This window comes from Salmo salar, chromosome 15, assembly GCF_965601325.2.
Source record: "Salmo salar chromosome 15, fSalSal1, whole genome shotgun sequence".
NCBI lineage: Eukaryota > Metazoa > Chordata > Actinopteri > Salmoniformes > Salmonidae > Salmo > Salmo salar.
Genome location: NC_138305.1, coordinates 8,072,626 through 8,100,257, shown reverse-complemented (window position 1 = coordinate 8,100,257; position 27,632 = coordinate 8,072,626). Strand labels below are relative to the sequence as shown.

The 27,632-nt window shown below is 44.9% G+C and overlaps 2 protein-coding genes across 3 annotated transcripts in view; one reads left to right on the top strand and one right to left on the bottom strand.

Annotated features, from left to right (window-relative positions):
• LOC106570914 (phosphatidate cytidylyltransferase 2) overlaps positions 1-9,895 on the top strand; it is a 35,380-nt gene extending 25,485 nt beyond the window's left edge. Inside the window, exons 7-14 of one of the 2 annotated variants that reach the window (XM_045695415.2) lie at positions 413-495; positions 1,934-2,021; positions 2,855-2,923; positions 3,034-3,186; positions 3,261-3,323; positions 3,459-3,578; positions 4,119-4,222; positions 4,865-9,895. In XM_045695415.2, the coding sequence (XP_045551371.1) occupies positions 413-495; positions 1,934-2,021; positions 2,855-2,923; positions 3,034-3,186; positions 3,261-3,323; positions 3,459-3,578; positions 4,119-4,222; positions 4,865-4,991 (807 nt within the window). In that variant the 3' untranslated portion in view covers positions 4,992-9,895. The remainder of the gene's footprint in view (positions 1-412; positions 496-1,933; positions 2,022-2,854; positions 2,924-3,033; positions 3,187-3,260; positions 3,324-3,458; positions 3,579-4,118; positions 4,223-4,864) is intronic. The other variant, XM_045695417.2, reaches the window with a different exon arrangement.
• Positions 9,896-10,268: 373 nt separating this feature from the next.
• Positions 10,269-26,847, bottom strand: tmem175 (transmembrane protein 175). Its single transcript, XM_014143498.3, has 11 exons — positions 26,492-26,847; positions 25,336-25,374; positions 25,081-25,178; positions 20,741-20,792; positions 18,865-18,900; positions 17,836-17,919; positions 16,867-17,031; positions 15,665-15,743; positions 14,247-14,382; positions 13,977-14,141; positions 10,269-13,787 (listed from the first exon to the last, which is right to left on the bottom strand). Exons 1-11 carry the CDS (start codon positions 26,693-26,695, stop codon positions 13,277-13,279), a joined length of 1,569 nt encoding a protein of 522 aa, XP_013998973.1. The 5' UTR covers positions 26,696-26,847; the 3' UTR covers positions 10,269-13,276.
• Between the last annotated feature and the right edge of the window lie 785 nt (positions 26,848-27,632).

Sequence of the window (27,632 nt, the reverse complement as noted above, 5' to 3'; positions counted from 1 at the left end):
GAACATTCTAGATTACAGCCGGGAGAACCAGCTGTACTATACTAGGTCTGGCCCAGGAGAACATTCTAGATTACAGCATAGCTTGTTTTTCTCCCCTCACACACACACACCTCCGCAAATATGTTGTATTTGAATGTCTCCATCCATCACTTCTGTGTCTTTTTAACTTAAAGGATCAGCTATGTGTTATATTTACAGTACGCCTCTCACACACTAACACACACACATTGCTAGCCTGCTTTGTAAAAGGCATCTTCATCCGCCTAGCATTGTGTCATTGATTGTGGTAGATGTCAGTGGTGTGGAGTGACTAGATGTAGCTACTGTAGTTCTGTAGCCTGTCTGTATACTTCTCTCTGTACTCACTCCACATTCCCCACCACTAACGTGTGTGTGTGGTTTACCCCTCCAGTTTGCGTGGACCCATGTAACCCTCCTGATTGTGGTGACACAGTCTCACCTAGTCATTCAGAACCTGTTTGAAGGAATGATCTGGTAAGAAATACACACACACACACACACACACACACACAGGCATGCTCACACATACACACACACACACACACACACACAGGCATGCTCACACATACACACAGGGCTCTACAGTGCGACCTGACATTTTTATTTAGGAGCCCCAGTGCACCAGATTCTAGCTTTGTTACACCAAATATTTGTCATTGTGCCCTTACATTTTCCACCTTAGGTCAGCACATGCTCCTTGTAGAAAAAGGGGCAGCGTAGAGCCTTGACAAAGCATCAGTGCTTCTGGTCACAAAGAAACATCGAGCCCAGACAGACCAGGGCCCGTATCCGCAAAGAAACATCGGGCCCAGACAGACCAGGGCCCGTATCCGCAAAGAAACATCGGGCCCAGACAGACCAGGGCCCGTATCCGCAAAGAAACATCGGGCCCAGACAGACCAGGGCCCGTATCCGCAAAGAAACATCGGGCCCAGACAGACCAGGGCCCGTATCCGCAAAGAAACATCGGGCCCAGACAGACCAGGGCCCGTATCCGCAAAGAAACATCGGGCCCAGACAGACCAGGGCCCGTATCCGCAAAGAAACATCGGGCCCAGACAGACCAGGGCCCGTATCCGCAAAGAAACATCGGGCCCAGACAGACCAGGGCCCGTATCCGCAAAGAAACATCGGGCCCAGATAGACCAGGGCCCGTATCCACAAAGAAACATCGCGCCCAGACAGACCAGGGCCCGTATCCGCAAAGAAACATCGGGCCCAGATAGACCAGGGCCCGTATCCACAAAGAAACATCGCGCCCAGACAGACCAGGGCCCGTATCCGCAAAGAAACATCGCGCCCAGCGTTGGGGAACATCCCACCCAACTCGTGCTACTGGTCATGACACAAACGGTTCAAATCTATCTTGTTGGTGAAGAGAATGTTGCATGTTTAAAGCATATTTCCTGCAATTTTACACATTTTGTCATGGGGTGCAATGAAAATGTTGGTTTTAAAGCCGTAGTCTACCAGGGTGTTGCGGCAGGGCGGTAGTCTACCCGGGTATGTTGCGGCAGGGCGGTAGTCTACCCGGGTATGTTGCGGCAGGGCGGTAGTCTACCGGGTATGTTGCGGCAGGGCGGTAGTCTACCCGGGTATGTTGCGGCAGGGCGGTAGTCTACCCGGGTATGTTGCGGCAGGGCGGTAGTGTACCCGGGTATGTTGCGGCAGGGCGGTAGTCTACCCGGGTATGTTGCGGCAGGGCGGTAGTCTACCCGGGTATGTTGCGGCAGGGCGGTAGTCTACCCGGGTATGTTGCGGCAGGGCGGAAGTCTACCCGGGTATGTTGCGGTAGGGCGGTAGTTACGGTAGTGGCTCTGTATATTGAATCTGTATGTAAGCGGTGTCTATAACCGGTAAACAGTTTTTCCAAGTCTTTGATAATGTTTACGTCTTGAATGTTGTTTTCCAGGTTCATCGTCCCCATCTCCATAGTGATATGCAATGACATAACGGCCTACCTGTTTGGTTTCTTCTTTGGCAGAACACCACTCATTAAGGTACACTTACATTATTATATATTATAAACTGGGTGGTTTGAGCCCTGAATGCTGATTGGCTGACAGCCGTTGGTATATCAGACCGTATACCACGGGTGTGATGGAGCATTTCCTTGTACTGCTGTAATTAAGTTGGTAGCCAGTTATAATGGCAGTAAGGCACCTCTGGGCTTTGTGGTATATGGCCAATATACCACGGCTAATGGCTATATCCAGGGACTCCGTGTTGCGTCGTGCCATGAACAGCCCTTAGCCGTGGTATATTGACCATATACCACAAAGCCTCGAGATTCCCTGTTGCTTAAATATATTACATGTTTGTACCAGGGTTACTAACTAATCCCAGTCAATCCATGAAGAGAAGAGGAGCTCCTAAAACCAAGAAGAAGAAGAATGCTTTATTGGGTCTTTTTGCTTAACCCAACCCAACCCCTCCCCACACACACACACACAGTGAGAAACAGACAGAGATTCTCAGTATGGCTGCAGGGCAGATACATGACCTTCTTTCCCAGTGAAGATGAGTCACATGTGGCTTGGGATTAGGGTTGGCACACTGAGGTAAGGCCAGGACAGGCTGGGTGGGTGCTGTCATTCCCCGTGTGAAACGCTATGTCATTCCCCGTGTGAAACGCTATGTCATTCCCCGTGTGAAACGCTATGTCACCCCCGCTGTTACTGTATCTGTCTCCACTCAATTCAGTTTCTATACTCCCAGTTCAGGAAGTGGAATTGCAAAAAAATTATATATTTCATGAATTTAAAAAGACAGAGAAATAATTGGGCCTAACACGTTCCAAATTAAATGTATATATTTTTTTATTTTCTTACAGCTGTCTCCTAAGAAGACGTGGGAGGGGTTTATAGGAGGCTTCTTTGGGACCCTGGTCTGTGGATTCATAGTGAGTACTACAGCACTGTAAAGTTACTACGATAGTGGTAGTACATTTACATTTTAGAGCACGGAATAAAGTGACAGCCTCATTGATGATTCCTGCTGTGTTTCTCCTAGCTGGCCTACCTGCTCGCTCAGTTCCAGTACTTTGTATGTCCTGTGGAGGTCAACAGCAAGACCAACCGTTTCACCGCGGACTGTGAACCCTCTGACATCTTTGTGATGCAACAGTACACATTTCCCTTCGCTGTCCAGAACATCCTCACATGGGTAGGGAAATTCCTGAAACGTTCCCAGAAATCTCCAGTTGAAGAATTCAAAATATGGCTTTCATGTGCTCCTAGATAGATGGCTTAGACAATAATGGGCAGTCTGGTCTGTTACTGGTCTGGTGTGAGAGTGTGAGGGTGAGTTCTAGACATGGTCAATACTGAGTTGTATTTACTACGTTGTTCAGAACATTTACTAATTAGCTGATGCCCAATACATAGTGATACTTGTTTTAGTGAAACCCTAAACAACGTGTGTGTACGTCTCTACAGAAAACGGTGAACCTGTACCCATATCAGATCCACAGTGTGGTGCTCTCCACCTTCGCCTCTCTGATTGGTCCCTTTGGAGGATTCTTCGCCAGCGGCTTCAAACGAGCGTTCCAGATCAAAGTGAGGACACACACAGGCTGGCCACGCTTCGCTGTTTGTTTGTTTAGATAAATATTTGTGTACGGTGATTTCCATGGATACCTTAAAGACACAATCTGTGATTTCTCTGTAATAACTTCTCTCTCTGAGGACTTTCTCTGTAATAACTTCTCTCTCTGAGGACTTTCTCTGTAATAACTTCTCTCTCTGAGGACTTTCTCTGTAATAACTTCTCTCTCTCTCTGAGGACTTTCTCTGTAATAACTTCTCTCTCTCTCTGAGGACTTTCTCTGTAATAACTTCTCTCTCTCTCTGAGGACTTTCTCTGTAATAACTTCTCTCTCTCTCTGAGGACTTTGTCTGTAATAACTTCTCTCTCTCTCTCTCTCTCTCTCAGGACTTTGTCTGTAATAACTTCTCTCTCTCTCTCTCTCAGGACTTTGTAATAACTTCTATCTCTCTCAGGACTTTGTCTGTAATAACCTTCTCACTCACTCACTCACTCACTCTCTCGCTCAGGACTTTGTCTGTAATAACTTCTCTCTCTCTCTCTCCTGTCAGGACTTTGCAGACACCATCCCTGGTCACGGGGGCATCATGGATCGCTTCGACTGTCAGTATCTGATGGCTACCTTCACTCACGTTTACATAGCCAGCTTCATCAGGTAAGGGTCGTCACATTCACCTAGCCAGCTTTATCAGGTAAGGGTCGTCACTTTCACCTAGCCAGCATCATCAGGTAAGGGTCGTCACTTTCACCTAGCCAGCTTCATCAGGTAAGGGTCGTCACTTTCACCTAGCCAGCTTCATCAGGTAAGGGTCGTCACTTTCACCTAGCCAGCTTCATCAGGTAAGGGTCGTCACTTTCACCTAGCCAGCTTCATCAGGTAAGGGTCGTCACTTTCACCTAGCCAGCTTCATCAGGTAAGGGTCGTCACTTTCACCTAGCCAGCTTCATCAGGTAAGGGTCGTTACTTTCACCTAGCCAGCTTCATCAGGTAAGGGTCGTCACTTTCACCTAGCCAGCTTCATCAGGTAAGGGTCGTCACTTTCACCTAGCCAGCTTCATCAGGTAAGGGTCGTCACTTTCACCTAACCAAAGTAAAGTCATGTGAATAAATGATGGTTAATAAGTGATAATCAGTAATGGGTCAGTCACTATAGCATGATGGGACTTTTATTTTATTCTGTGTTACAGCATTGAATGTTTGCCAAAAGTTATTTAAATATAAATTGTGATTTTATTTATTTTTCGGAATCAAACTGACTTCAAAAAGCATTAATGATATGTAATGTCTGTGTTCCAGGGGTCCCAACCCCAGCAAGGTGTTACAGCAGCTGTTGGTCCTGCAGCCAGAGCAGCAGCTCAGTATCTTTAACACCATGAGAGACCGCCTGAGAGACCGGGGAATACTGCCCCCTGCTGCCATGTAGCACAGACACAGACACACACACACACACACACACACACAGAGAGAGCGAGAGAGAGAAATTGTCTAAGGCTGCTTGTGTGTTACTAGATTTACACATCTAGTTTTTCTGGATCTATGTCAAGTAAGGGGGGGGGGGAATGGCACAGCAGCCATTTTGGGAGGGGATGTGGATGACCACACACCATAGCAATGATCTTTTGGGGTGATTTCTACCTTCTTCTAGAAACTCTTCTGCTCAGCGACTGTTTTTCTTGTTCTTTTAACCAGTCCTCATTAATGTGATCTAAGGTGTTACTCCTAGCAACAGGAAGTTACCTTTTACAAATAACAACAATACTTTCGGGGACTTCACATGTACCACTGGGACCTGCACGAGCACCTACACCAACAAACTACAGTGAGCCAATGTAATGCTACCAAGCTAACTAGCAGCAGCAACATTTTAAAGACTAAATAAAGGCTGCGTTGCTCTGAAGAAACAAAATGGATCCTAGTTAAGAACGCATATGGTTTGTTTCATAACAGTACTGTAGGGGACAGTGACTGGCGGTCACCCTGTGGATGGATGGAGATTATTACAGTGATTTTAGCCGAACTGAAGGAAGACACAGGGCACATCTTACAGAACCAGGATACCGGCTTTTCCTGGGATGGTGTCTTTAAGTGTTGGCTTGGATCAACAGCAGGGTCTTAGTCACTAGACACCAAACCCAAGAAAACGGACCGAAACAGGGAGGGTAACTGACCTGAATTTGTCCAATAAGAAACGTCTGTTTCTTCCGTTGCGTAACGTTTTGCTACGGCGTGCACTAATGAATATGTTTTTTGGACTTATGTAGGCTGCCCCAACATGTTGAAGATACTAAACACACTTGACTTGGGCATGGTGTTTATTTAATAATAGTATGTACATGTCTATATCACAGATGATGGTCTTTACGTCAACATAACATATACGATGTAAAACATTTTAAGCATGTTCCTATGTCCTGTCGTTCATTACAGCTGAAATAAGCTGTTTTTCTTCTGAACTAGTTTTAGTTTCTAGATTGACCTACTGTTAGGTATTGGAACTTGACCTCATGCTATAGATACAGTACCAGTCAGAAGTTTAGACACACCTACTCATTCAAGGGTTTTTCTTAATTTTTTTACTCTTGTTCTACATTGTAGAATAATAGTGAAGACATCAAATATATGAAATAACACAGTAACCAAAAATGTGTTAAACAAATCCAAATATAATTTATATTTGAGATTCTTCAAAGTTGACACCGTTTTGCCTTGACAGCTTTGCACACTATTGGCATTCTCTCAACCAGCTTCATGAGGTAGTCACCTGGAATGCATTTCAATTAATAGGTGTGCTTTGTTGAAAGTTAATTTGTTGTGACAAGGAAGGGTTGGTATACAGAAGATATCCCTATTTGCTAAAAGACCAAGTCCATATTATGGCAAGAACAGCTCAAATGAGCAAAGAGAAACAACAGTCCATTATTTTTATAATTTTTATTTATTATTTTGCCTTTATTTTGCCTTTTGCCTTAACTGACTAGGCAAGTCAGTTAAGAACAAATTCTTATTTTCAATGACGGCCTAGGAACAGTGGGTTAACTGCCTTGTTCAGGGGCAGATTACTTTAAGACATGAAGGTCAGTCAATCCGGAACATTGAGTACTTTGAAAATTTCTTCAAGTGCAGTCAACTGTTCAGAGGAGACTGCGTGAATCAGGCCTTCATGGTCGAATTGCTGCAAAAAACACACTACAGAAGCACACCAATAAGAAGAAGAGACTTGCTTGGGCCAAGAAACAAGAGCAATGGACATTAGACCGGTGGAAATCTGTCCTTTGGTCCAAATTTTCCATTTTTGTTTCCAACCACCGTGTCTTTGTGAGACGCAGAGTAGGTGAACGGATGATCTCTGCATGTGTGGTTCTCACCGTGAAGCATGGAGGAGGAGGTGTGATGGTGCTTTGCTGGTGACACAATCTGTGATTTATTTAGAATTCAAGGCGGACTTAACCAGCATGGCTACCACAGCATTCTGCAGCGATACAGTCCCACTAAGCCCAAACCAGATGGGATGATCTTTTGTTTTTCAACAGGACAATGAGCCAACACACCTCCAGGCTGTGTAAGGGCTATTTGACCAAGAAAGAGAGCGATGGAGTGCTGCATCCGATGACCTGGCCTCCACAATCACCTGACCTCAACCCAGTTGAGATGGTTTGGGATGAGTCGGACCGCAGAGTGAAGGAAAAGCAGCCGCCAACAAGTGCTCAGCATATGTGGGAACTCCAACACTGTTTGAAAAGCATTCCAGGTGAAAGAATACCAAGAGTGTGCAAATCAGTCATCAAAGCAAAGAGTGGCTACTTTGAAGAATCTAAAATAAAATATATTTTGGTTACTACATGATTCCATATTTGTTATTTCATAGTTTGTCTTCACTGTTATTTTTCAATGTAGAAAATTGTAAAATAATGAAAAACCCTTAAATGAGTAGGTGTGTCCAAACTTTTGACTGGTAGTGCATTGCTGTAGGTATGGATCACTGTAAACAAACGCAGAAAAATTACAGTAATTTTCAAAAATAATTTGCTAAATTTCCCAAAATCCTAGTTGTAATATTCCCCAAAATCGGGAGGGAATAAGCAAGAAATCCGATATCGTCCAACCAGGATTTCTGGGAATTTGGGGAAAGTTACCGGAATTTGGCAACTATAGCAACCAGCATACACTGTGTACATATCTTTTTGGGTGGGGGACATATAGTTGATTGCCCATCTCTCTTCAGCTGACCTGAACCATTCAACAGTTCCAATATTCCTATTATTTTTCTTACCAGACTTGATCTTTTGTAAAATTTGTAAAAAATAATATTTTAGAAGTCTACTTATTTGTTGTATTGTTCTTTAAAGGGGTTAGTATTGAGAATTCAAGATATTTTGGTAACATTTCATGTTATGATTGCAGTGTGAGGCGAATTACAGTGTGCCTGTGTGTGTACACGCATACATTCAGTTTATTAGGTACACATAAATGCTTTGCTCCTACAGACAGTGAGTCACATGGCCTGCTGTATAAAACAGGCAGACAGGCATCGAGACATTCAGTTACTGTTCCATTGAACGTTAGAATGGTGACCTAAGTGACTAAGCGTGGTATGATCGTCGGTTCCAGTATCTCAGAAACGGCCGGCCTACTGGGCTCTTCACCTCACGACAGTCAGCAGCAGTCCTGTGGGCGAAAATAGCTTGTTGAAGAGAGAGGTCGAAGGAGAATGGCAAGAATCGTGCACGGTAACAGGCGGGCCACAAACAGGCGAATAACTGCGCAGTACAACAGTGGTGTGCAGAACGGCATCTTGGAACGCACAACTCGTCGGACCGGGTTCCACTCTTATCAGCTAAAAACAAGAAGAGGCTCCAGTGGACATGAGATCACCAACACTGGACAATAAAGGAGTGGAAAAACATTGTCTGGTCTGACGAATCCCAGTTCCTTTTGCATCATGCTGACGGCAGAGTCAGGATTTAGCATAAGCAGCATGAGTCCGTGGCCCCATCCTGCCTGTTGTCAATGGAACAGGCTGGTGTTGATGTAGGGAACGTTTTCCTGACACACGCAGGTCCCTTGATACCAATTTGAGCAATGTTTCCATGCCCTGAATAATTCAGACTGTTCTGGAAGCAAAGGAGTCCAACCTGGTACTAGATGGGTGTACCTAATAAACCGGAAACTGAGTGTATATAAAGTATATTATATTCAGAAGAGTAGCTGTATCTTTCAGACATGTGGTTGATTTGAATCTAAAAAGGCATATGGATGGGATTTCTGTGTTGGGCTGGTATTCAATCAAACACCAGTACAGGAAAATCTGCACTGTGGAAAAACATTACCACCTTGCGAAACATGAAAGTCGTGATTGATAAACAACGTTTACTGGTCGAAAAATTATCCGAAAACAAACTCTTTTTTGTTGCACTGGAGAGAAAAAAAAATCCATTCTGTGTCTTTTGATTGAATCCAACCCTTGATCTGTTCTGATTAGCAGATAGATACTTCCAGAAACATTTACCAAAGCACAGTCTGAAACAATGACTTACTTTGGGTTTGTATGCATTTATTTCCTCCAGATACATTTTGTGCTTCTTTCCCATATTGAAATAACCGCTCTCTTCTGTGGATTTGTGGACTAGTTCTGTACTGTAGAATTGTGGTGTCACTTCTAAAGCCCTCCCCATGGCCAAACGGCTTCTCTCTCTATTGGTTCCTCCTTGGGATTAGATTTACAGATGTTTCTGTATGGAAGTTTAACTGTCCACTCGCTTATTAAAACACAGGAACTTGACGTACATGGATGATACACTCTTTAGAAATAAAGAGTTCTTGGTTTGGCCCCATACGAGAACCCTTTGGTGGTGCAAAAGGTACTAACACGTAGAGCATTGCATTAATGAAAGGAAAGTGTTATTTTCAGATGGTTCTCCTATGGGGGACAATTTGAAGAACCCTTTTATGGTTCTAGGTAGCGCCACCTTAAAGAGTGTACAGCATGTGGTGTTCAATACAACCCAGTACGACCAAAAGTGGCGCTATCCAAAGTAAAGACGTGGTCGAGTTTGAGACTTTCTAAGCTGTGAAATGGCTTCAGTTCAAATGAGGTTTAAGTTGTTGTTTTGGTTATAATGTTGTGATCATATCTAAGCCTATAACTGTTGGCAACACGGTAGTATTGCAATGAACACGACCTAAAGTGCAAGTCCGATAACCTAAATACCAGGTATTATGCAATTGCAAAAAAGTATTTTTAACTTTTGAATTATCTTGACTATTTTTGTTTATTTTGATTGCTTATGCAGAATTGCTTTCTAATAAATCTATAGCTTTTTGAAGTGGGGTAAGATTGAAAAGTTGACATTGTATTGTGAAAGAGTTAAGATAATATATATACACATACAAGAATTTCATTACACACACAGTGTTGATATGATTAGGAACATTGATGCTATATTCTGTATGGAGGTGAATAAATCATCCCCCCCCCCCTTTACAAAAATATACATCTCTTGGTTTGTTTGTCTGTCTCTTGAGAATCTGAATTCATGAAGATATATTTTCACCAGTTAAACTCTCAAGGAAGCCAAAAAAAAATCCTGAACTGGTTTGGTGTAGAACTCAGGGCCTGTATTCTAAGTGAGGACGAGTGCTGATCCTGGATCAATGCAAGATCAGTATGTTATTTTACAATATAAAATAAAAAAGACAGTGAGCCTTTTTAAAGCAGTTTATTGATTTTAAAACGGACTTGCAGTGTTAGCAGTGATTGACACAGCACTTATAAAGCTTAATCTCTTGGGACAGATCTACGTAAACGTAACTGGTACTGTAGAATTTGTCGGGAAGGAAATGGAGAAAACGAGCAGCAGTAGCTTGCAAAGAGAGCTGGGTGAAGCTTCTCGTTCCGTTTCAGCTCCTCATTTTAAACACGCATGGACCCAGAACTTCAAGCAGCTGACCAATAACCCAGAACTAATGTCTTGCATAAAGAGAACATTTGATTCCTTTTTTTGAGCTCTAAAGCAGACAACACTTGAAGCATTCTGAATTAAAGTGCTTTTTCAACATCAACAACAAAACAGTATTGCAGCAATAACCGTGACCACTGACCGTTTTATAGGGAAAGAAATGTCACATTCAGAATATTGCAAAGAAAAAAAAAAAGTTTTACATTTCAATATAATGTAACATTGCACATCTATTGTAAATAAATCACTGTCTGCAACCATGTCTTGGTCATTTCATTGTGTCATACTATGGTTTGATTTTACATGGCCCAGTAATGTGAAATGAATCTAGTCTAAGGAGTAAAACATATTGTCTGGACAGATGAGAATAGCTATTCACAACTGAAACACTTTTTTTTAACTTCATTTAAAAATGTAAATCAAATAAATGTAACTTCTCCTGAGCAGAAAGAAAGCTAATCCTATGAACTTGGGCTAGGATCATCAGTACGTCGGGGATTCTCGTCGTTTGAGAGGTCAAGGACACAACGGATGTTGGCTGTTCAGTTCCCCAGACCTTTTTTGTCGGCTATCCCGATTTAATTTTCTGACATGTCTTAAAAAAAAAAATGTTGGTCGTGCATCTTGTAGTATATGAGCAGTGCTACGACGCGATGGACAATGTCTGATGCTAATGAGAACGCCGCGTGTGAGACCTAAAGAGACGGTGAAGAGGAACGCAACAACACGCCCGGTGTGGACCGAGGTGACGGGGAGCCTGATTTGGTGGAGCTGGGGAGAAAACACAGCTGCCTTTTTTAAATGAGTTGGTGTTACATGACCCGATGAACAGCGTTTCATCATTTTTTTTTTAGACCGTTCCGTTGGTCCTTAACGTGAAATCTCCACGCACCGGGGCCATGCAAAATGAACTCCAACAATATTACATCTGCCTTCCTATCAATTTAATGTCTTTATTTAATAAAGTCCATATTCTGCGCCTCCATCGATTTCTGCACTCCAATAAAATCAGCTGTTTGTGTTATGACATGTTTTTCTATGACAACGGATAAAACACCGGACAGGATCAACTAGAGAATCACGGTGTAATGTGAACACCCACGTCCTAGGGGTGAACAGGGGCGGAATTCAATATTTATGACAAGGGATTTTTTTTTTTTATCGGAAAATGTGAGCCAAGTTCAGATTTTAGAAGTATTGTAGTGAATGCCCAGCATAGGTTTTTGCATTGTGTAAAATAAGAAGGGCAATATTAATATTATGAGCTGACCCAACACATTGTGAATTACAATCCTGTTTGGACGGTTATTATAGTATTCTGAACGGGAAAAAAGTAAAGTTACCCTGTTGGTCAGATTCATGCTGCTCACTCACTGTTTCATGTTATAGAAAAGAAGAAAAAAACTATTTGTAGAATTTCTACACAGTGATTAAACTCGGTCAATATGAGCAGTGAGTGAATGTTGGACGGGCAGTACACATGAGGACTTCCATGTTATCTGCATGTTGGGAAGTGGACATGAATATTCAGAATGAATGAAACCCCCCCCCCCGCCCCCCAAAATGAACTAGCCTGAAATTCAGTCTGTTAACATTTCACTGCTTTGCTTCAGGGGTCACGTTAATGCAGAATTCTGCGTTGTTCACCACGGCCCCCCCACCAACATTTTATTTTATTTTAAAACGCATGAGTAAATAAGAATTTGTTCTAAACTGACTTTAAAAAAAGATATCATTTTTAATGAGAAATATCTTGTTGCGTTTTGGGAAACGCAGTTCTAAAATGCTACTTATTGTCTCATTTTGTCCTTCAGTTGCACTTCTCTACTTGGATGAGAATTCACAAAAGGGCAATTTTATCAGAAGACAAGAGCTCTGACTGTGTAGCTACTTTCCTCCAGTACTTTTCTCCGGTACAATGATTAACTTTAAGAAAAAAACATTAGGAGCTGGTTACATTCTACTGAAATCTGATGGCTATGCGTCGTTTTAGCAAAAACAAATACCTTGCTTTTTCATTGTAAACTCATTTACTTGAGTGCCAGCCAAATAGCATTTGCACCTTCTGTTGTCATCTGATGAAAATGAAGCTATTTTGTTAATGTGTTGGACTAATGTATTTACTGTGAAGGAAAACTATAGCTGCACGCCCCTGATCACTCTATTGAAATGGTTTAAAATGCAGATTTCTGAACTCTTAACACGACCCCTGTGCCTTGTCATGCCAAACATGTTTGGAGTATAATGTTGGCACAAACAGACTAGATTCTCAACGGTAAACAATAAACCATTATTCAAGATGTCAGATTATAAATTATAAAATGGAGGGCTGTCAATTACATTGGTTGTACTGTCCACTTCTCTGGCTCAGTGCCATTTCCCTTAACTACCACCTTACCGTGGGACCAATTCCATTCCATTTCACTTGACATTTAAACTTGACTTACGTAACCAATTTGAAAAGAAAATTACTCATCAATACAAACTGAATGTGCAGTTCAAATGGAATCAACCTCAAACGTTCCCTTCAGAGGGTCAAGACCAGCTGTAGCTACTGTACATCTGTCCGACAGACCACGTCCCCAGTCCAGAGCCTGTATTCACAAAGCCGATCTAGGATCAGGTACCCGCTTGTCCATATAATCTTATTCATTATATACACACATTATGATATAAACGTCAAAACTGAGCCGAGATCAGCACTCCTACTCTGCAACGTTTGTGAATACAGACCCAGAGCAAACGACAACCACTAAGTGATCATGGTATTGAAGGGCATCCTAGCCTCCTCTTCCTCCTCTTCCTCCAGAGCGCTCCTCGTCTCCGGCCCATCAGGGCAGAATATGAGCCGCAGCAGCGCCAGCCCGCCTCTGACCAGCAGCCTCAGCAACAGGAAAGCAAACGGCACCGTAATCTCCATCAGGTGGAAAATAGACGCGCTGAACTTACTGAGAATACAAGTGAGGAAGAAAGTCCCCAGGGCCACGCACGGGTACAGCGCCAACTTGGCCAACATGAAGGCGTGCTCGCGGCCGCCGTAACGCACATACGGGTGTAGCGTCTCGCGTTCGCTGAACAGCGCTGCCACCCAGATGGCTAGCTGGAAGACGCCGGCAAAGAAGATGATGACGCAGCTGATCTGGATGGCCTCCAGTTCGTTGCGGGAGTTACGGGGAAACTCGTGGGTCAGCTGGTAGGCCAAGGGTAGGCCCCCTACGAAGGCCAGAGAGAAGGTGTTGAGGAGGCCCATGAAACGAGTGGTCCTGGGTGAAAAGAGAGAGACAGAGGTAGGTCACAGTCACTGTGTGTAAAACTTTCCCCAAATACACAACAGTATAATTCTAATGTACAATACACTCATTTTCTTTGCCTTTAACCTGACAACTGCAGATGTAAAACATTTTTTTTTTTTAAACTGTACATTTAATTGGATTGAATTTGTTCTATATTACCTGGTGACGTGAAGGAAGAGAGAGTGATGGACAAACCAGAGGAGAGCCACAGTAGCGAAGGAGCCGAAGTAGGCCAGGTATTCTGGACCGTAGTTCTGCAGGGCAGCCACCAGACTCCCACCATATTGTTTCTGGACCATCACTGGGTCAGGCACATTGTCCTCACTGGAAAAAGAGATGATCATTTACAAATTAGCATCATTTCATTACAACAACTATTGATCTTCGTCTGCCTGCCCGCGCGCACACGCCCCAAACAGAAACACTAACCATATGTCTAAGATGAGAAGAGTAGCTACGATGGCGAACACGCCATCGCTGAAGGCCTCCACCCTCTCCTTGCTGAGGGGTTCGTTTGGATGGTACGTATAAAACATCATGGAATCTGGCGTCTCCTCCACCTGGCCTGAGAGGTAAAAAGCACATCAACATACTCTACATGACCAAAAGTATGTGGACACCTGCTCGTCGAACATCTCATTCTAAAATCACCGGAATTAACATGGAGTTGGTTCCCCCCCTTTTCTGCTATAACAGCCTCCACTCTTCTGGGAAGGCTTTCCACTAGATGTTGGAACATTGCTGTGGGGATTTGCTTCTATTCAGACACGAGCGTTAGTGATGTTGGGTGATTAGGCCTGGCTCGCAGTAGGCGTTCCAATTCATTCCGATGGGGTTTAGGTCAGGGTCTGTGCAGGCCAATCAAGTTCCTCCAGACTGATCTCGACAAACCGTTTCTGTATGGATCTACCTTTGTGCACGGGGGCATTGTCATATTGAAACAGGAAAGGGCCTTCCCCAAACTGTTGCCACAAAGTTGGAAGCACAGAATTGTCTAGAATGTCATTGTATGCTGTAGTGTTAAGATTTACCTTCACTGGAACTAAGGGGCCCAAACCATGAAAAACAACCCCAGACCATTATTCCTCCTCCACCAAACTTTACAGTTAGCACTATGTATTGGGGCAGGTAGTGTTCTCCTGGCATCCCCCAAACCGAGATTAATCCGTCGGACTGCCAGATGGTGAAGCGTGATTCATCACTCCAGAGAACGTGTTTCCACTGCTCCAGAGTCCAATGGCTGTGAGCTTTACACCACTCCAGCCGACGCTTGGCATTGCACATGGTGATCTTAGGCTTGTGTGCGGCTGCTCGGCCATGGAAACCCATTTCAGTTGACTGGGGGCAGCTTTAGCAGGGCAGAAATCTGACGAACTGACTTGTTGGAAAGGTGGCATCCTATGACGGTGCCACATTGAAAGTCACGGAGCTCTTCAGTAAGGCCATTCTACTGCCAATGTTTTTCCCTATGGAGATTGCATGGCTGTGTGCTATATTTTATACACCTGTCAGCAACTGGGTGTGGCTGAAATAGCCGAAACAACTCATTTGAAGGGGTGTCCACATACAAAAGTAAAGTCAACGTAACACACAGGTATAGAACATCAGTCTGGGACCTTCTATACATTTATACATCTATACATCTATACATCTATACAACAGATCTCTTCAACTTACAAATGAAATATATTATGATATTATGGTAGTTAAAGTCTTTTCTTCAACCTCAATGTACTGTTAGGTTATTTGTTTATACCCAACATTAGACAGACAATCTAAATAATAAAGAATCTCAACCTTATTTCAACCTAAACGTAGCAATTAGCATCCATGTAGAACATACTCACCGATAGCTTTGCTGCGGCACCATTTTAGAGACTGGGAGATGTAAGGCAGGAAGATTACGATGGCTAGGATCACATAGGACTGAAAGACAACGGGAGAACGTTGGTATGACATGGGACTGAAAGACAACGGGAGAACGTTGGTATGACATGGGACTGAAAGACAACGGGAGAACGTTGGTATGACATGGGACTGAAAGACAACGGGAGAACGTTGGTATGACATGGGACTGAAAGACAACGGGAGAACGTTGGTATGACATGGGACTGAAAGACAACGGGAGAACGTTGGTATGACATGGGACTGAAAGACAACGGGAGAACGTTGGTATGACATGGGACTGAAAGACAACGGGAGAACGTTGGTATGACATGGGACTGAAAGACAACGGGAGAACGTTGGTATGACATGGGACTGAAAGACAACGGGAGAACGTTGGTATGACATGGGACTGAAAGACAACGGGAGAACGTTGGTATGACATGGGACTGAAGAGAACATCTTGTTTCAAGAGGCTAAGACTGATTTGATTGAATTATTACTAAATTAATGTTTATAAACAGTTCACAAGCAGACTGTACAAAAACATTGATAAAAGATATACAAAACAGATATCCCACTGGGCAAAAACTGGGGCAATAGTTCTAACAATACTGCCCTGCACACCTCACTGGGGCAATAGTTCTAACAATACTGTCCTGCATACCTCACTGGGGCAATAGTTCTAACAATACTGCCCTGCATACCTCACTGGGGCAATAGTTCTAACAATACTGCCCTGCATACCTCACTGGGGCAATAGTTCTAACAATACTGCCCTGCATACCTCACTGGGGCAATAGTTCTAACAATACTGTCCTGCATACCTCACTGGGGCAATAGTTCTAACAATACTGTCCTGCATACCTCACTGGGGCAATAGTTCTAACAATACTGTCCTGCATACCTCACTGGGGCAATAGTTCTAACAATACTGCCCTGCATACCTCACTGGGGCAATAGTTCTAACAATACTGCCCTGCATACCTCACTGGGGCAATAGTTGTAACAATAATGTCCTGCATACCTCACTGGGGCAATAGTTGTAACAATACTGCCCTACACACACACACACACCTCACTTCTTAGTCCCAGAGGAGAGAAGAGGAAAAGGGAGAAGCGGAGAAAACAAAAAGAGGATGAGAGAAGAAAAGGACTAACTTACCATCTGGAAGAAGATGAATGAGAAGATACTAGCAAAGAAGCACATGATGGGGACCCTCATGATGACCTTCAGGATGTGATGTTTATAGAACACCTGGTTCTCCGACACCTGGATCTGGTCGTTGAGCAGGAACGGACGGCTGAAGCCGTACACCACTATAACAGCCTGGGGAGGGAGGGAAGTAGAGAGGGAGGGAGGGGAGGGAAGTAGAGGAGGGGGGAGGGAAGTAGAGAGGGAGGGAGGGAGTAGAGGGAAGTAGAGGGAAGGAGGGAAGTAGAGAGGGAGGGAGGGAGTAGAGGGAGGGATGGAGTAGAGGGAGGGATGGAGTAGAGGGGAGGGAGGGAAGTAGAGGGAAGAAGTAGAGGGAAGGAGGGGAGGGAAGTAGAGGGAAGTAGGGAAGTAGAGAGGGAGTAGAGGGAAAGGAAGTAGAGGGAAGGAAGTAGAGGGAAGTAGAGGGAAGGGGGGAGGGAAGTAGAGGGAAGGGAAGTAGAGGGAAGTAGGGAAGTAGAGAGGGAGTAGAGGGAAGGGAAGTAGAGGGATGGGGGGAAGGAAGTAGAGGGAAGGAAGTAGAGGGAAGTAGAGGGAAGGGGGGAGGGAAGTAGAGGGAAGTAGAGGGAAGGGAAGTAGAGGGAAGTAGGGAAGTAGAGAGGGAGTAGAGGGAAGGAGGGAAGAAGAGGGAAGTAGAGGGAAGGGAAGTAGAGGGATGGGGGAAGGAAGTAGAGGAAATGAAGTAGAGGGAAGGAAGTAGAGGGAAGGAAGTAGAGGGAAGTGGGGGAGGGAAGTAGAAGGAAGTAGAGGGATGGGGGGAAGGAAGTAGAGGGAAGGAAGTAGAGAGGGAGGGATTCAACTATAGTTTTACTGTGTAATTACACCAAGAAAAACAACATGTAATGATGCGGAAGGTTGTGAGTTAAGAAATTTCACACACACACACACACACACACACACACACACACACCGTATCCTCACCTGAATGAAGCCTAACACCATGACGCAGGCACAGAACAGGAGGATTCCCAAGATGTTCTCAGGAAACGTTGCCATGAGGGAGAACTGCAGAGGAAACAGATGGTGTGTGAAAGGGACTGTGTTCTTATTGGACAAGTTCAGACAGCAACTCCCCATTTCATCTCTGATGACACATTTCCTACCAGTCAGTCAGCCAGCCAGCCAGTCAACCAGTCAGTCAGTAGGGCCGGGACCATACCAGCCAGTCAACCAGTCAGTCAGTAGGGCCGGGACCATACCAGCCAGTCAACCAGTCAGTCAGTAGGGCCGGGACCATACCAGCCAGTCAACCAGTCAGTCAGTAGGGCCGGGAACCATACCAGCCAGTCAACCAGTCAGTCAGTAGGGCCGGGAACCATACCAGCCAGTCAACAGGGCCGGGACCATACCAGCCAGTCAACAGGGCCGGGACCATACCAGCCAGTCAACAGGGCCGGGACCATACCAGCCAGTCAACAGGGCCGGGACCATACCAGCCAGTCAACAGGGCCGGGACCATACCAGCCAGTCAACAGGACCGGGACCATACCAGCCAGTCAACAGGACCGGGACCATACCAGCCAGTCAACAAGGCCGGGACCATACCAGCCAGTCAGTAGGGCCGGGACCATACCAGCCAGTCAACAGGACCGGGACCATACCAGCCAGTCAACAGGGCAGGGACCATACCAGCCAGTCAACAGGACCAGGACCATACCAGTATCGCGATACAAAACACAAAGCAGATTTAACTTGTTTAGGAAAAACGGCCTTAATGTTGGTAGCAAACACGCTGGTATCCAGAGTTACATGTATTTATTATCCAGGCTATATATACAAACAATATATTACATACAGCAGCTTTATAAAAGGACCAAGGAGTTTTGGTCTGCTTCATGTTTTCATTTTTTTTGTTGCCATGGACAAAATATTGTGATACTGGCCCTATCAGTAAATCAGTGTAAAGTTCACATCCCACTGACTGACTGATCTAACATGATTCAGACTCACTGTGTATGGTAGAAAGGTGATCAACATCATACAAGCCTAGAAGAGAAAAAGGGGAAGGTTTAGAACGTTGACCACAGTAAAACACATGGCTTCACTACATGGTGAATCATACCACCGTGACAATGACAGAAGTGAAACTGTTTTAGTGAGTTCATTTAAGGACATGTCCTATATCCTGACCAAATGGCCCAGTGGTTTGATGCTATATCCTGACTAACTGGCCCAGTGCTTTGATGCTATATCCTGACCAACTGGCCCAGTGGTTTGATGTTATATCCTGACTAACTGGCCCAGTGCTTTGATGTTATATCCTGACCAACTGGCCTGGTGCTTTGATGTTTTATCCTGACCAACTGGCCTGGTGCTTTGATGTTATATCCTGACCAACTGGCCCGGTGCTTTGATGTTATATCCTGACTAACTGGCCCGGTGCTTTGATGTTATATCCTGACCAACTGGCCCGGTGCTTTGATGTTATATCCTGACTAACTGGCCCGGTGCATTGGTTTTATATCCTGACCAACTGGCCCGGTGCTTTGATGCTATATCCTGACTAACTGGCCCAGTGCTTTGATGCTATATCCTGACTAACTGGCCCAGTGGTTTGATGTTATATCCTGACTAACTGGCCCAGTGCTTTGATGTTATATCCTAACTAACTGGCCCGGTGCTTTGATGCTATATCCTGACTAACTGGCCCGGTGCTTTGATGCTATATCCTGACTAACTGGCCCAGTGCTTTGATGTTATATCCTAACTAACTGGCCCAGTGCTTTGATGCTATATCCTGACTAACTGGCCCAGTGCTTTGATGTTATATCCTGACTAACTGGCCCAGTGCTTTGATGCTATATCCTGATGGTTCATGTCCCAAAGTGGGCACACCATATAAGGGGGGCAAATTGAGCCTTTATGTGTTGTGGTCCAGGGTTGTGTGGTGTGGTCCAGGGTTGTGTGGTGTGGTCTAGGGTGGTCCAGGGTGGTGTGGTCCAGGGTGGTGTGGTGTGGTCCAGGGTGGTGTGGTGTGGTCCATGGTTGTGTGGTGTGGTCCAGGGTTGTGTGGTGTGGTCCAGGGTTGTGTGGTGTGGTCTAGGGTTGTGTGGTGTGGTGTGGTCTAGGGTTGTGTGGTGTGGTGTGGTCTAGGGTTGTGTGGTGTGGTCTAGGGTTGTGTGGTGTGGTGTGGTCTAGGGTTGTGTGGTGTGGTGTGGTCTAGGGTTGTGTGGTGTGGTATGGTCCAGGGTTGTGTGGTGTGGTATGGTCCAGGGTTGGGTGGTGTGGTCCAGGGTTGGGTGGTGTGGTCCAGGGTTGGGTGGTGTGGTGTGGTCCAGGGTTGGGTGGTGTGGTGTGGTCCAGGGTTGGGTGGTGTGGTGTGGTCCAGGGTTGGGTGGTGTGGTGTGGTCCAGGGTTGGGTGGTGTGGTGTGGTCCAGGGTGGTGTGGTCCAGGGTGGTGTGGTCCAGGGTGGTGTGGTCCAGGGTGGTGTGGTGTGGTCCAGGGTAGTGTGGTCCAGGGTGGTGTGGTGTAGTCCGGTGTGGTGTGGTGTAGTCCAGGGTGGTGTGGTGTGGTGTAGTCCAGGGTGGTGTGGTGTGGTGTAGTCCAGGGTGGTGTGGTGTGGTGTAGTCCAGGGTGGTGTGGTGTGGTGTAGTCCAGGGTGGTGTGGTGTGGTCCAGGGTGGTGTGGTGTGGTGTGGTCCAGGGTGGTGTGGTCCAGGGTTGTGTGGTGTGGTATGGTCCAGGGTGGTGTGGTCCAGGGTTGTGTGGTGTGGTATGGTCCAGGGTGGTGTGGTGTGGTGTGGTCCAGGGTTGTGTGGTGTGGTCCAGGGTGGTGTGGTGTGGTGTGGTCCAGGGTTGTGTGGTGTTGAGAAACAGTAGTTCTTACTAGGTTGAGAAGTGCAAGGCAGTCATCAATACGTTCAATGACTTGAAATAACCTGTAAAAACACACAGAGAGAAAGACGTGACCATCAGTACATCTCCAAATGGTCACCAAACATGATATTACTTAACATGGCAGTCAGTGCTTCCTACCTCCCTTCCTTCCTTCCTTCCTTCCTAGAAGTAATCACAGATCTCAAATCAAATGTTAGTCACATGCGCCGAATACAACAGGTGTAGACCTTAAATAGTCTGGGTAGCCATTTGACTAGATGTTCAGGAGTCTTATGGCTTGGGGGTAGAAGCTGTCTAGAAGCCTAATGGACCTAGACATGGCGCTCCGGTACCGCTTACCTTGTGGTAGCGGAGAGAACAGTCTATGACTTGGGTGACTGGAGTCTGACAAATTTTAGGGCCTTCCTCTGACATGGCCTGGTATAGAGGTCCAAGATGGCAGGAAGCTTGGCCCCAGTGATGTACTGGGCCGTTCGCACTACCCTCTGTAGTGCCTTGCGGTCGGAGGCTGAGCAGTTGCCATACCAGGCAGTGATGGTGCAGCTGTAGAACCTTTTGAGGATCTGAGGACCCATGCCAAATCTTTTCAGTCTCCTAAGGGGGAATAGGTTTTGTCGTGCCCTCTTCACGACTGTCTTGGTGTGCTTGGACCATGATAGTTTGTTGGTGATGTGGACACCAAGGAACTTGAAGCTCTCAACCTGCTCCACTGCAGCCCTGTCGATGAGAATGGGGGCATGCTCGGTCCTCTTTTTCCTGTAGTCCACAATAATCTCCTTTGTCTTGATCACGTTGAGGGAGAGGTTGTTGTCCTGGCACCACACTGCCAGGTCTCTGACCTCCTCCCTATAGGCTGTCTTGTTGTTATCGGTGATCAGGCCTACCACTGTTGTGTCATCGGCAAATGTAATGATAGTGTTGGAGTCATGCCTGGCCGTGCAGTCATGAGTGAACAGGGAGTAGAGGAAGGAGCTGAGCACACACCCCTGAGGGGCCCCTGTGTTGAGGATCAGTGTAGGGGATGTGTTGTTACCTACCCTTACCACCTGGGGGCGGCCCGTCAGGAAGTCCAGGATCCAGTTGCAGAGGGAGGTGTTTAGTCCCAGGGTCCTTAGCTTATTGATGAGCTTTGAGGGCACTATTGTGTTGAACACTGAGCTGAAGTCAATGAATAGCATTTTCACGTAGGTGTTCCTTTTGTCCAGGTGGGAAAGGGCATTGTGGAGTGCATTAGAGATTGCACCATCTGGATCTGTTGGGGCGGTATGCAAATTGGAGTGGGTCTAGGGTTTCTGGGATGATGGTGTTGATGTGAGCCCTGACCAGCCTTTCAAAGCACTTCATGGCTATAGACATGAGTGCTACAGGTCTGTAGTCATTTAGGCAGGTTACCTTAGTGTTCTTGGGCACAGGCACTATGGTGGTCTGCTTGAAACATGTTGGTATTACAGACTCAGACAGGGAGAGGTTGAAAATGTCAGTGAAGACACTTGCCAGTTGGTCAGCGCATGCTCGGCTGCCTTGTGAATGTTGACCTGTCTAAAGGTCTTATATCGGCTGCGGAGAGCGTGATCACACAGTCTTCCGGTGCAGCTGGTGATCTCATGCCTGTTTCAGTGTTATTTGCCTCGAAGCAAGCATAGAAGTAGTTTAGCTCGTCTGGTAGGCTTGTGTCACTGGGCAGCTCTCGGCTGTGCATCTCTTTGTAGTCTGTAATGGTTTGCAAGCCCAGCCACATCCGAAGAGCGTCAGAGCCGGTGTAGTATGATTCGATCTTAGTCCTGTATTGACGCTTTGCCTGTTTGATGGTTCGTTGGAGGGCATAGCGGGATTTCTTATAAGCTTCCGGGTTAGAGTCCCGCTCCTTGAAAGCGGCAGATCTACCCTTTAGCTCAGTGCAGATGTTGCCTGTGTCATGACGTTGCCCTCTTTGAGTACAGGGAGGACAGTTGACCCCCTCCCCCTTGCACCATCCCCCAACCTACCTCCCCCCACCCAGGCCCTGTGTGAAGGGGTGGTAAAATTCTAGAGGAGAATCTCCGGCCACATGGCCATAGAGAGACACAGGAAATTCTTCCAACTCACAGAATTGGGGAACCGAACGACATTTATGTTCTGGAGAAGGTATAAAAGATTGGTGAAGAATCCAGCTACGAACTGGTCCGCTTGGTACAATTTTGTGATACTCAGAAGAGACAATATAGCCATATTACCATAATACTGTTTATATAATAGCCTCAGCTATGGGACTTGCATCTAAATGGTTGTATAAAATGTATTAATAAGGATAAAGCTATTTGTAATACATTGAGATTCTATGTACTGATGTTAATGTGATAGAATGTATTTCTGTTCAAAGATTAAATCAGTCATCGGCACGCCCCCAGAACATGCTTGTCACATGACGCCTGGTCCTATGTTCACGTATAAAACCCCACCCTGATTTAATTTCTTGAGACCAGCTTACCTCAGAAGAGAGAGCCAAGGTTTGACCACCCAATGCCTCTACTGAAAGTTACCTATACCACGTGCTTAAACTTTTAGACTATCGAGACCGACAGAATAAGAACAAGTCTTTGATATTAATTATTAGTCTGCAGCTAAGTAAATTATATCATTGAACGTGAAGACCAACGAAACATCCATTCTATAACGACATTAATGAATGTCGCTTTGAAAGATCCATTCTAACCGAGAGAGAGAGAGAACGGGACAAAAACTCTCCAACAGGACAAAAACTCTCCAACAAGGAGCCCGACGACACACTGATTGCAATTGTTCCCGAATGAGTGAGCGTTCATGTACAAAGGATTAGCATATCAATTGTTAATATTAATGAATATATAATGTTATAATATAGGAAAGTAATATTAGGAAAATTATAACTTTGTAATCTGAATATTTTCCTTGGTGCCCCGATCTCCTAGTTAATTACAATTAAACGATTAATCAGTTTAATCGCGTGATAATAATTACAGGGAGTTAATTGATAAACATCTCTTCAGTTTAATGGTGCCCCAAAGATACGACACCTGTAATCCATGGCTTCTGGTTGGGGTATGTACGTACGGTCACTATGGGGATGACGTCATCGATGCATTTATTGATGAAGCCAATGACTAATGTGGTTGACTCCTCAATGCCATCGGAGGAATCCCAGAACATCTTCCAGTCTGAGCTAGCGAAACAGTCCTATAGCTTAGCATCTGCTTCATCTGACCACTTTTGGAATTATGGTCAGATTTGCCAAATGGAGGGCGAGGGAGAGCTTTGTATGCATCTCTGTGTGTAGAATATAGGTGGTCCAGAGTTATTTTCCCTCTGGTTGCACATTTAACATGCTGATGGAAATTTGCTAAAACTGATTTAAGTTTCCCTGCATTAAAGTCCCCGCTTACTAGGAGCGCCGCCTCTGGGTTTGCTTATGGCGGAATACAGCTCATTCAATGCTGTCTTAGTGCCAACCTCTGACTGAAGTGGTATGTAAACAGCTACAAAGAATACAGATGAAAACTCTCTCGGTAGCTAGTGTGGTCTACAGCTTATCATAATATACTCTACCTCAGGCGAGCAATAGCTCGAGACTTCCTTAGATATAGTGTTACTTACAAAAATACATAGTCCGCCGCCCCTTGTCTTACCAGACGCCGCTGTTCTATCCTGCCGATACATCTTATAACCAGCCAGCTGTATGTTGATATTGTCGTCGTTCAGCCACGACTCCGTGAAGCATAAGATGTTACAGTTTTTAATGTCCCGTTGGTAGTTTAATCTTCCACGTAACTCGTTGATTGTCCAAAGATTGCACGTTTGCTAGCAGAATTGAGGGAAGTGGGGGTTTATTCGACCGCCTTCGAATTCTCAGGAGGCAGCCCACCCTCCGGACCCTCTTTATGCAGATTACGGGGATCGGGGCCTGTTCCCGAGGAAGCGGTGTATCCTTCGCGTCGGGCTCGTCAGAGTCGTGAAAGAAGAAAAATGATCCTACCAGTCCATGGAGAATAATCTCACTCCTGATGTCCAGAAGTTATTTTCGGTCATAAGAGTCGGTAGCGGCAAAATTATGTACAAAATAAGTTACAAAAAACAAAAACAAAAAAGTTACAAACTACGCAGATAAACAAAAAAACGGTTGAGGGCACGTAAAACGTCTGCCTTCTGCTCCGGCGCCATCTTACTTTATCCGATCTAAATTAGTTTAAACGGGTGAAATGAGTCCTGTGGTAACTTTGCTTACACCTATCCAATCAAAAATAGGCTAACTTTGTGCTTACCTCAAGAAAACAAGAAAGAACAGGGCATATGATAAATCATGACCTATGACCTCACCTGATATGAGCAGCCCATGCTACGGTCACTATGAGGAAGGTCATCAGGTACACTGCTATCTTGGTGGTGAGCAGAACCTGCAGACTCTCCTTCAACTCCTACCAGACAGAGATACTTTTTATTTAAGCATTTCATCAGATGTTTCTGTATCAATTTTCAAAATATATTATTGGAAATATTCTATGGTATATATATAATGTTATCACGTTATTAGCCTACATATTATATTATAGCGTAACTACAAGGTTTACCTACCTCGTTATCTTGGACCTTTGTATGTGCAACAGGTAATATCTGCAAATACATAGCTAACATTAAATCTAAATTGCATTTGTCACATGCTTCGTACACAACAGTGAAATGCGTACTTACGGGGTAGTTTTCCAACAATGCATTTACATTTGACATTTTAGTCATTTAGCAGAAGCTCTTATGCAGAGCGACTTACAGTAGTGAATACATACATTTCATGCATTTTTTTATTTATTTTTGTACTGGCACCCTGTGGGAATCGAACCTACAACCCTGGCGTTGCACACACCATGCTCTACCAACTGAGCCACAGGGAAGGCTGTATAATGCAAAGTTACAGATAAACATAAAAAGAAAAAATGTTTTTAAATAGTCCACGGTGATGAGCTTGTTGCTCCATTCCAATAAATATCATGGGTGTTATTCAGGTGACATGATGATCGACGCTGGTCTGCCAGCTGGACTATTACCCGCACCGGATCTGTCGGCTATAGCGCACCTACCTAGATCAGACTGGGCACATTCGCTAAATAACGCAACATTTTGTGACAAAACCCATCAGTAGAGTTGAAAATGCTATAGAAACAAATGTACATTTAAGTCATTTAGCAGACGCTCTTATCCAGAGCGACTTACAGTAGTGAATGCATACATTTCATACATTGTTTTTTTTTCTTCTCCGTACTGGTCCCCCTTGGGAATCGAACCCACAACCCTGGCGTTGCAAACACCATGCTCTACCAATTGAGCCACACGGGACCGTCAAATTTCCAGAATAGGGTGTCATTTATATATTTTATTATTATTCCGTACATGGGGAATTTAAACGTAAAAGTTATGTGCACTACGTCATCACGCACACAACAGGTCCATTTGATGGAAACATCTCTGGTGGGAAAATGTTCATTGTTTTTATGCGTATTGTTTAAATATTAGCATGAAAATCTGTCACCAATTGGATGGAAACATGGCTAATGGCTGCCATTTTCACCCTATTCTGGAACTTTGAGGGTTTTATGAGTTATGAAATAACCACTCTAGTAATGTAATTTGATTTCGATGGTTAGTAGACTGTTACCAGGCTAGAAATGTACATTATGTCCACAGAGTTTCTTAAAAATGTCCCTGCTTCTCCCTACCTACCTACCCACCTACCTACCATAACAGTGGCTATGATTGAGATGAGCGCATCACTGTATGCCAGTAGCCTGTGGGAAGACTGCGTGCTACTGTGTCCATCCCTCTCCGACGGTGTAACACTCTCCATGAACGAAGAGCCATGGCTTCTTAATAATATCCTTTTCTTCTCCATCTCCTCGTCAACGTGATGCTCTATGATCTCGGTGTCGCCGTTTTCTCCCATTTTAACCGGTGGTAACGGCACGATTCAAGTGACAAACGGGGTGGACGGGCGGCGGAGCTGCAAACATCCGAGCACGGGATCTTTGTTTGCAAATAATAATGACAGCTGAGATCGTGAGGAGACCGGAAGAGCCAGTTTAATGGGAAGGCAGTCTTGGGAAGTACTGCGCAGATGCATGATTTGATATCAACGAATCCTCAAATCAGAACTCTTCAAGGAAGTGACCTACCTGACGTAGTTGGCAGGAAGTGACAAAAAAACACTCCGCATGTGCATGGGCCAAAAGTCTACTACATTATTTAAAGATCAAATTTGTATAAAATAAATAATATGCTTATGTGTACGTTATAGACGTGCTTCAAACCGCCAGATATGTAGTCTATTCATCCATTGATTCATTGATCCCCAATCATGTGGGTGCGTTCCAGGTGGTCTTTTATTGCAGTCAAACTGCAGAAGACCAGATCAAATGTATGTATATAGCCCTTCTTACATCAGCTGATGTCACAAAGTGCTGTACAGAAACCCAACCTAAAACCCCAAACAGCAAGCAATGCAGGTGTAGAAGCACGGTGGCTAGGAAAAACTCCCTACAAAGGCCAGAACCTAGGAAGAAACCTAGAGAGGAACCAGGCTATGAGGGGTGGCCAGTCCTCTTCTGGCTGTGCCGGGGTGGAGATTATAACAGAACATGGCCAAGATGTTCAAATGTTCATAAATGTTCATAAATGACCAGATCACACAGAACGTCTATGGAACCAAACACTACATTTAGCTTATGACAGAGCATTCTTCTGAGATATGACCAATGACTTAGTGGTGAATGAATGGTCAGTGATGACTTCACTCGTCCAGGTGTGTGTCACAAATGGTACTATTCCGTAGTGCTGTACTTCAAATCAAATGTAATTTGTCACATACACGTGTTTAGCAGATG

What these genes read in the sequence shown, in the direction of transcription:
- tmem175 (XM_014143498.3), bottom strand. Translation starts at nt 26,695, where the DNA reads ATGGGAGAAAACGGCGACACCGAGATCATAGAGCATCACGTTGACGAG. An exon ending in GCCTTGCACTTCTCAACCTA is followed by an intron (nt 18,901 to 20,740) that starts GTAAGAACTACT and finishes TTTCTCTTCTAG; the next exon opens with GCTTGTATGATGTTGATCAC. An exon ending in TGGTGTTAGGCTTCATTCAG is followed by an intron (nt 17,032 to 17,835) that starts GTGAGGATACGG and finishes CTCCCTCCCCAG; the next exon opens with GCTGTTATAGTGGTGTACGG.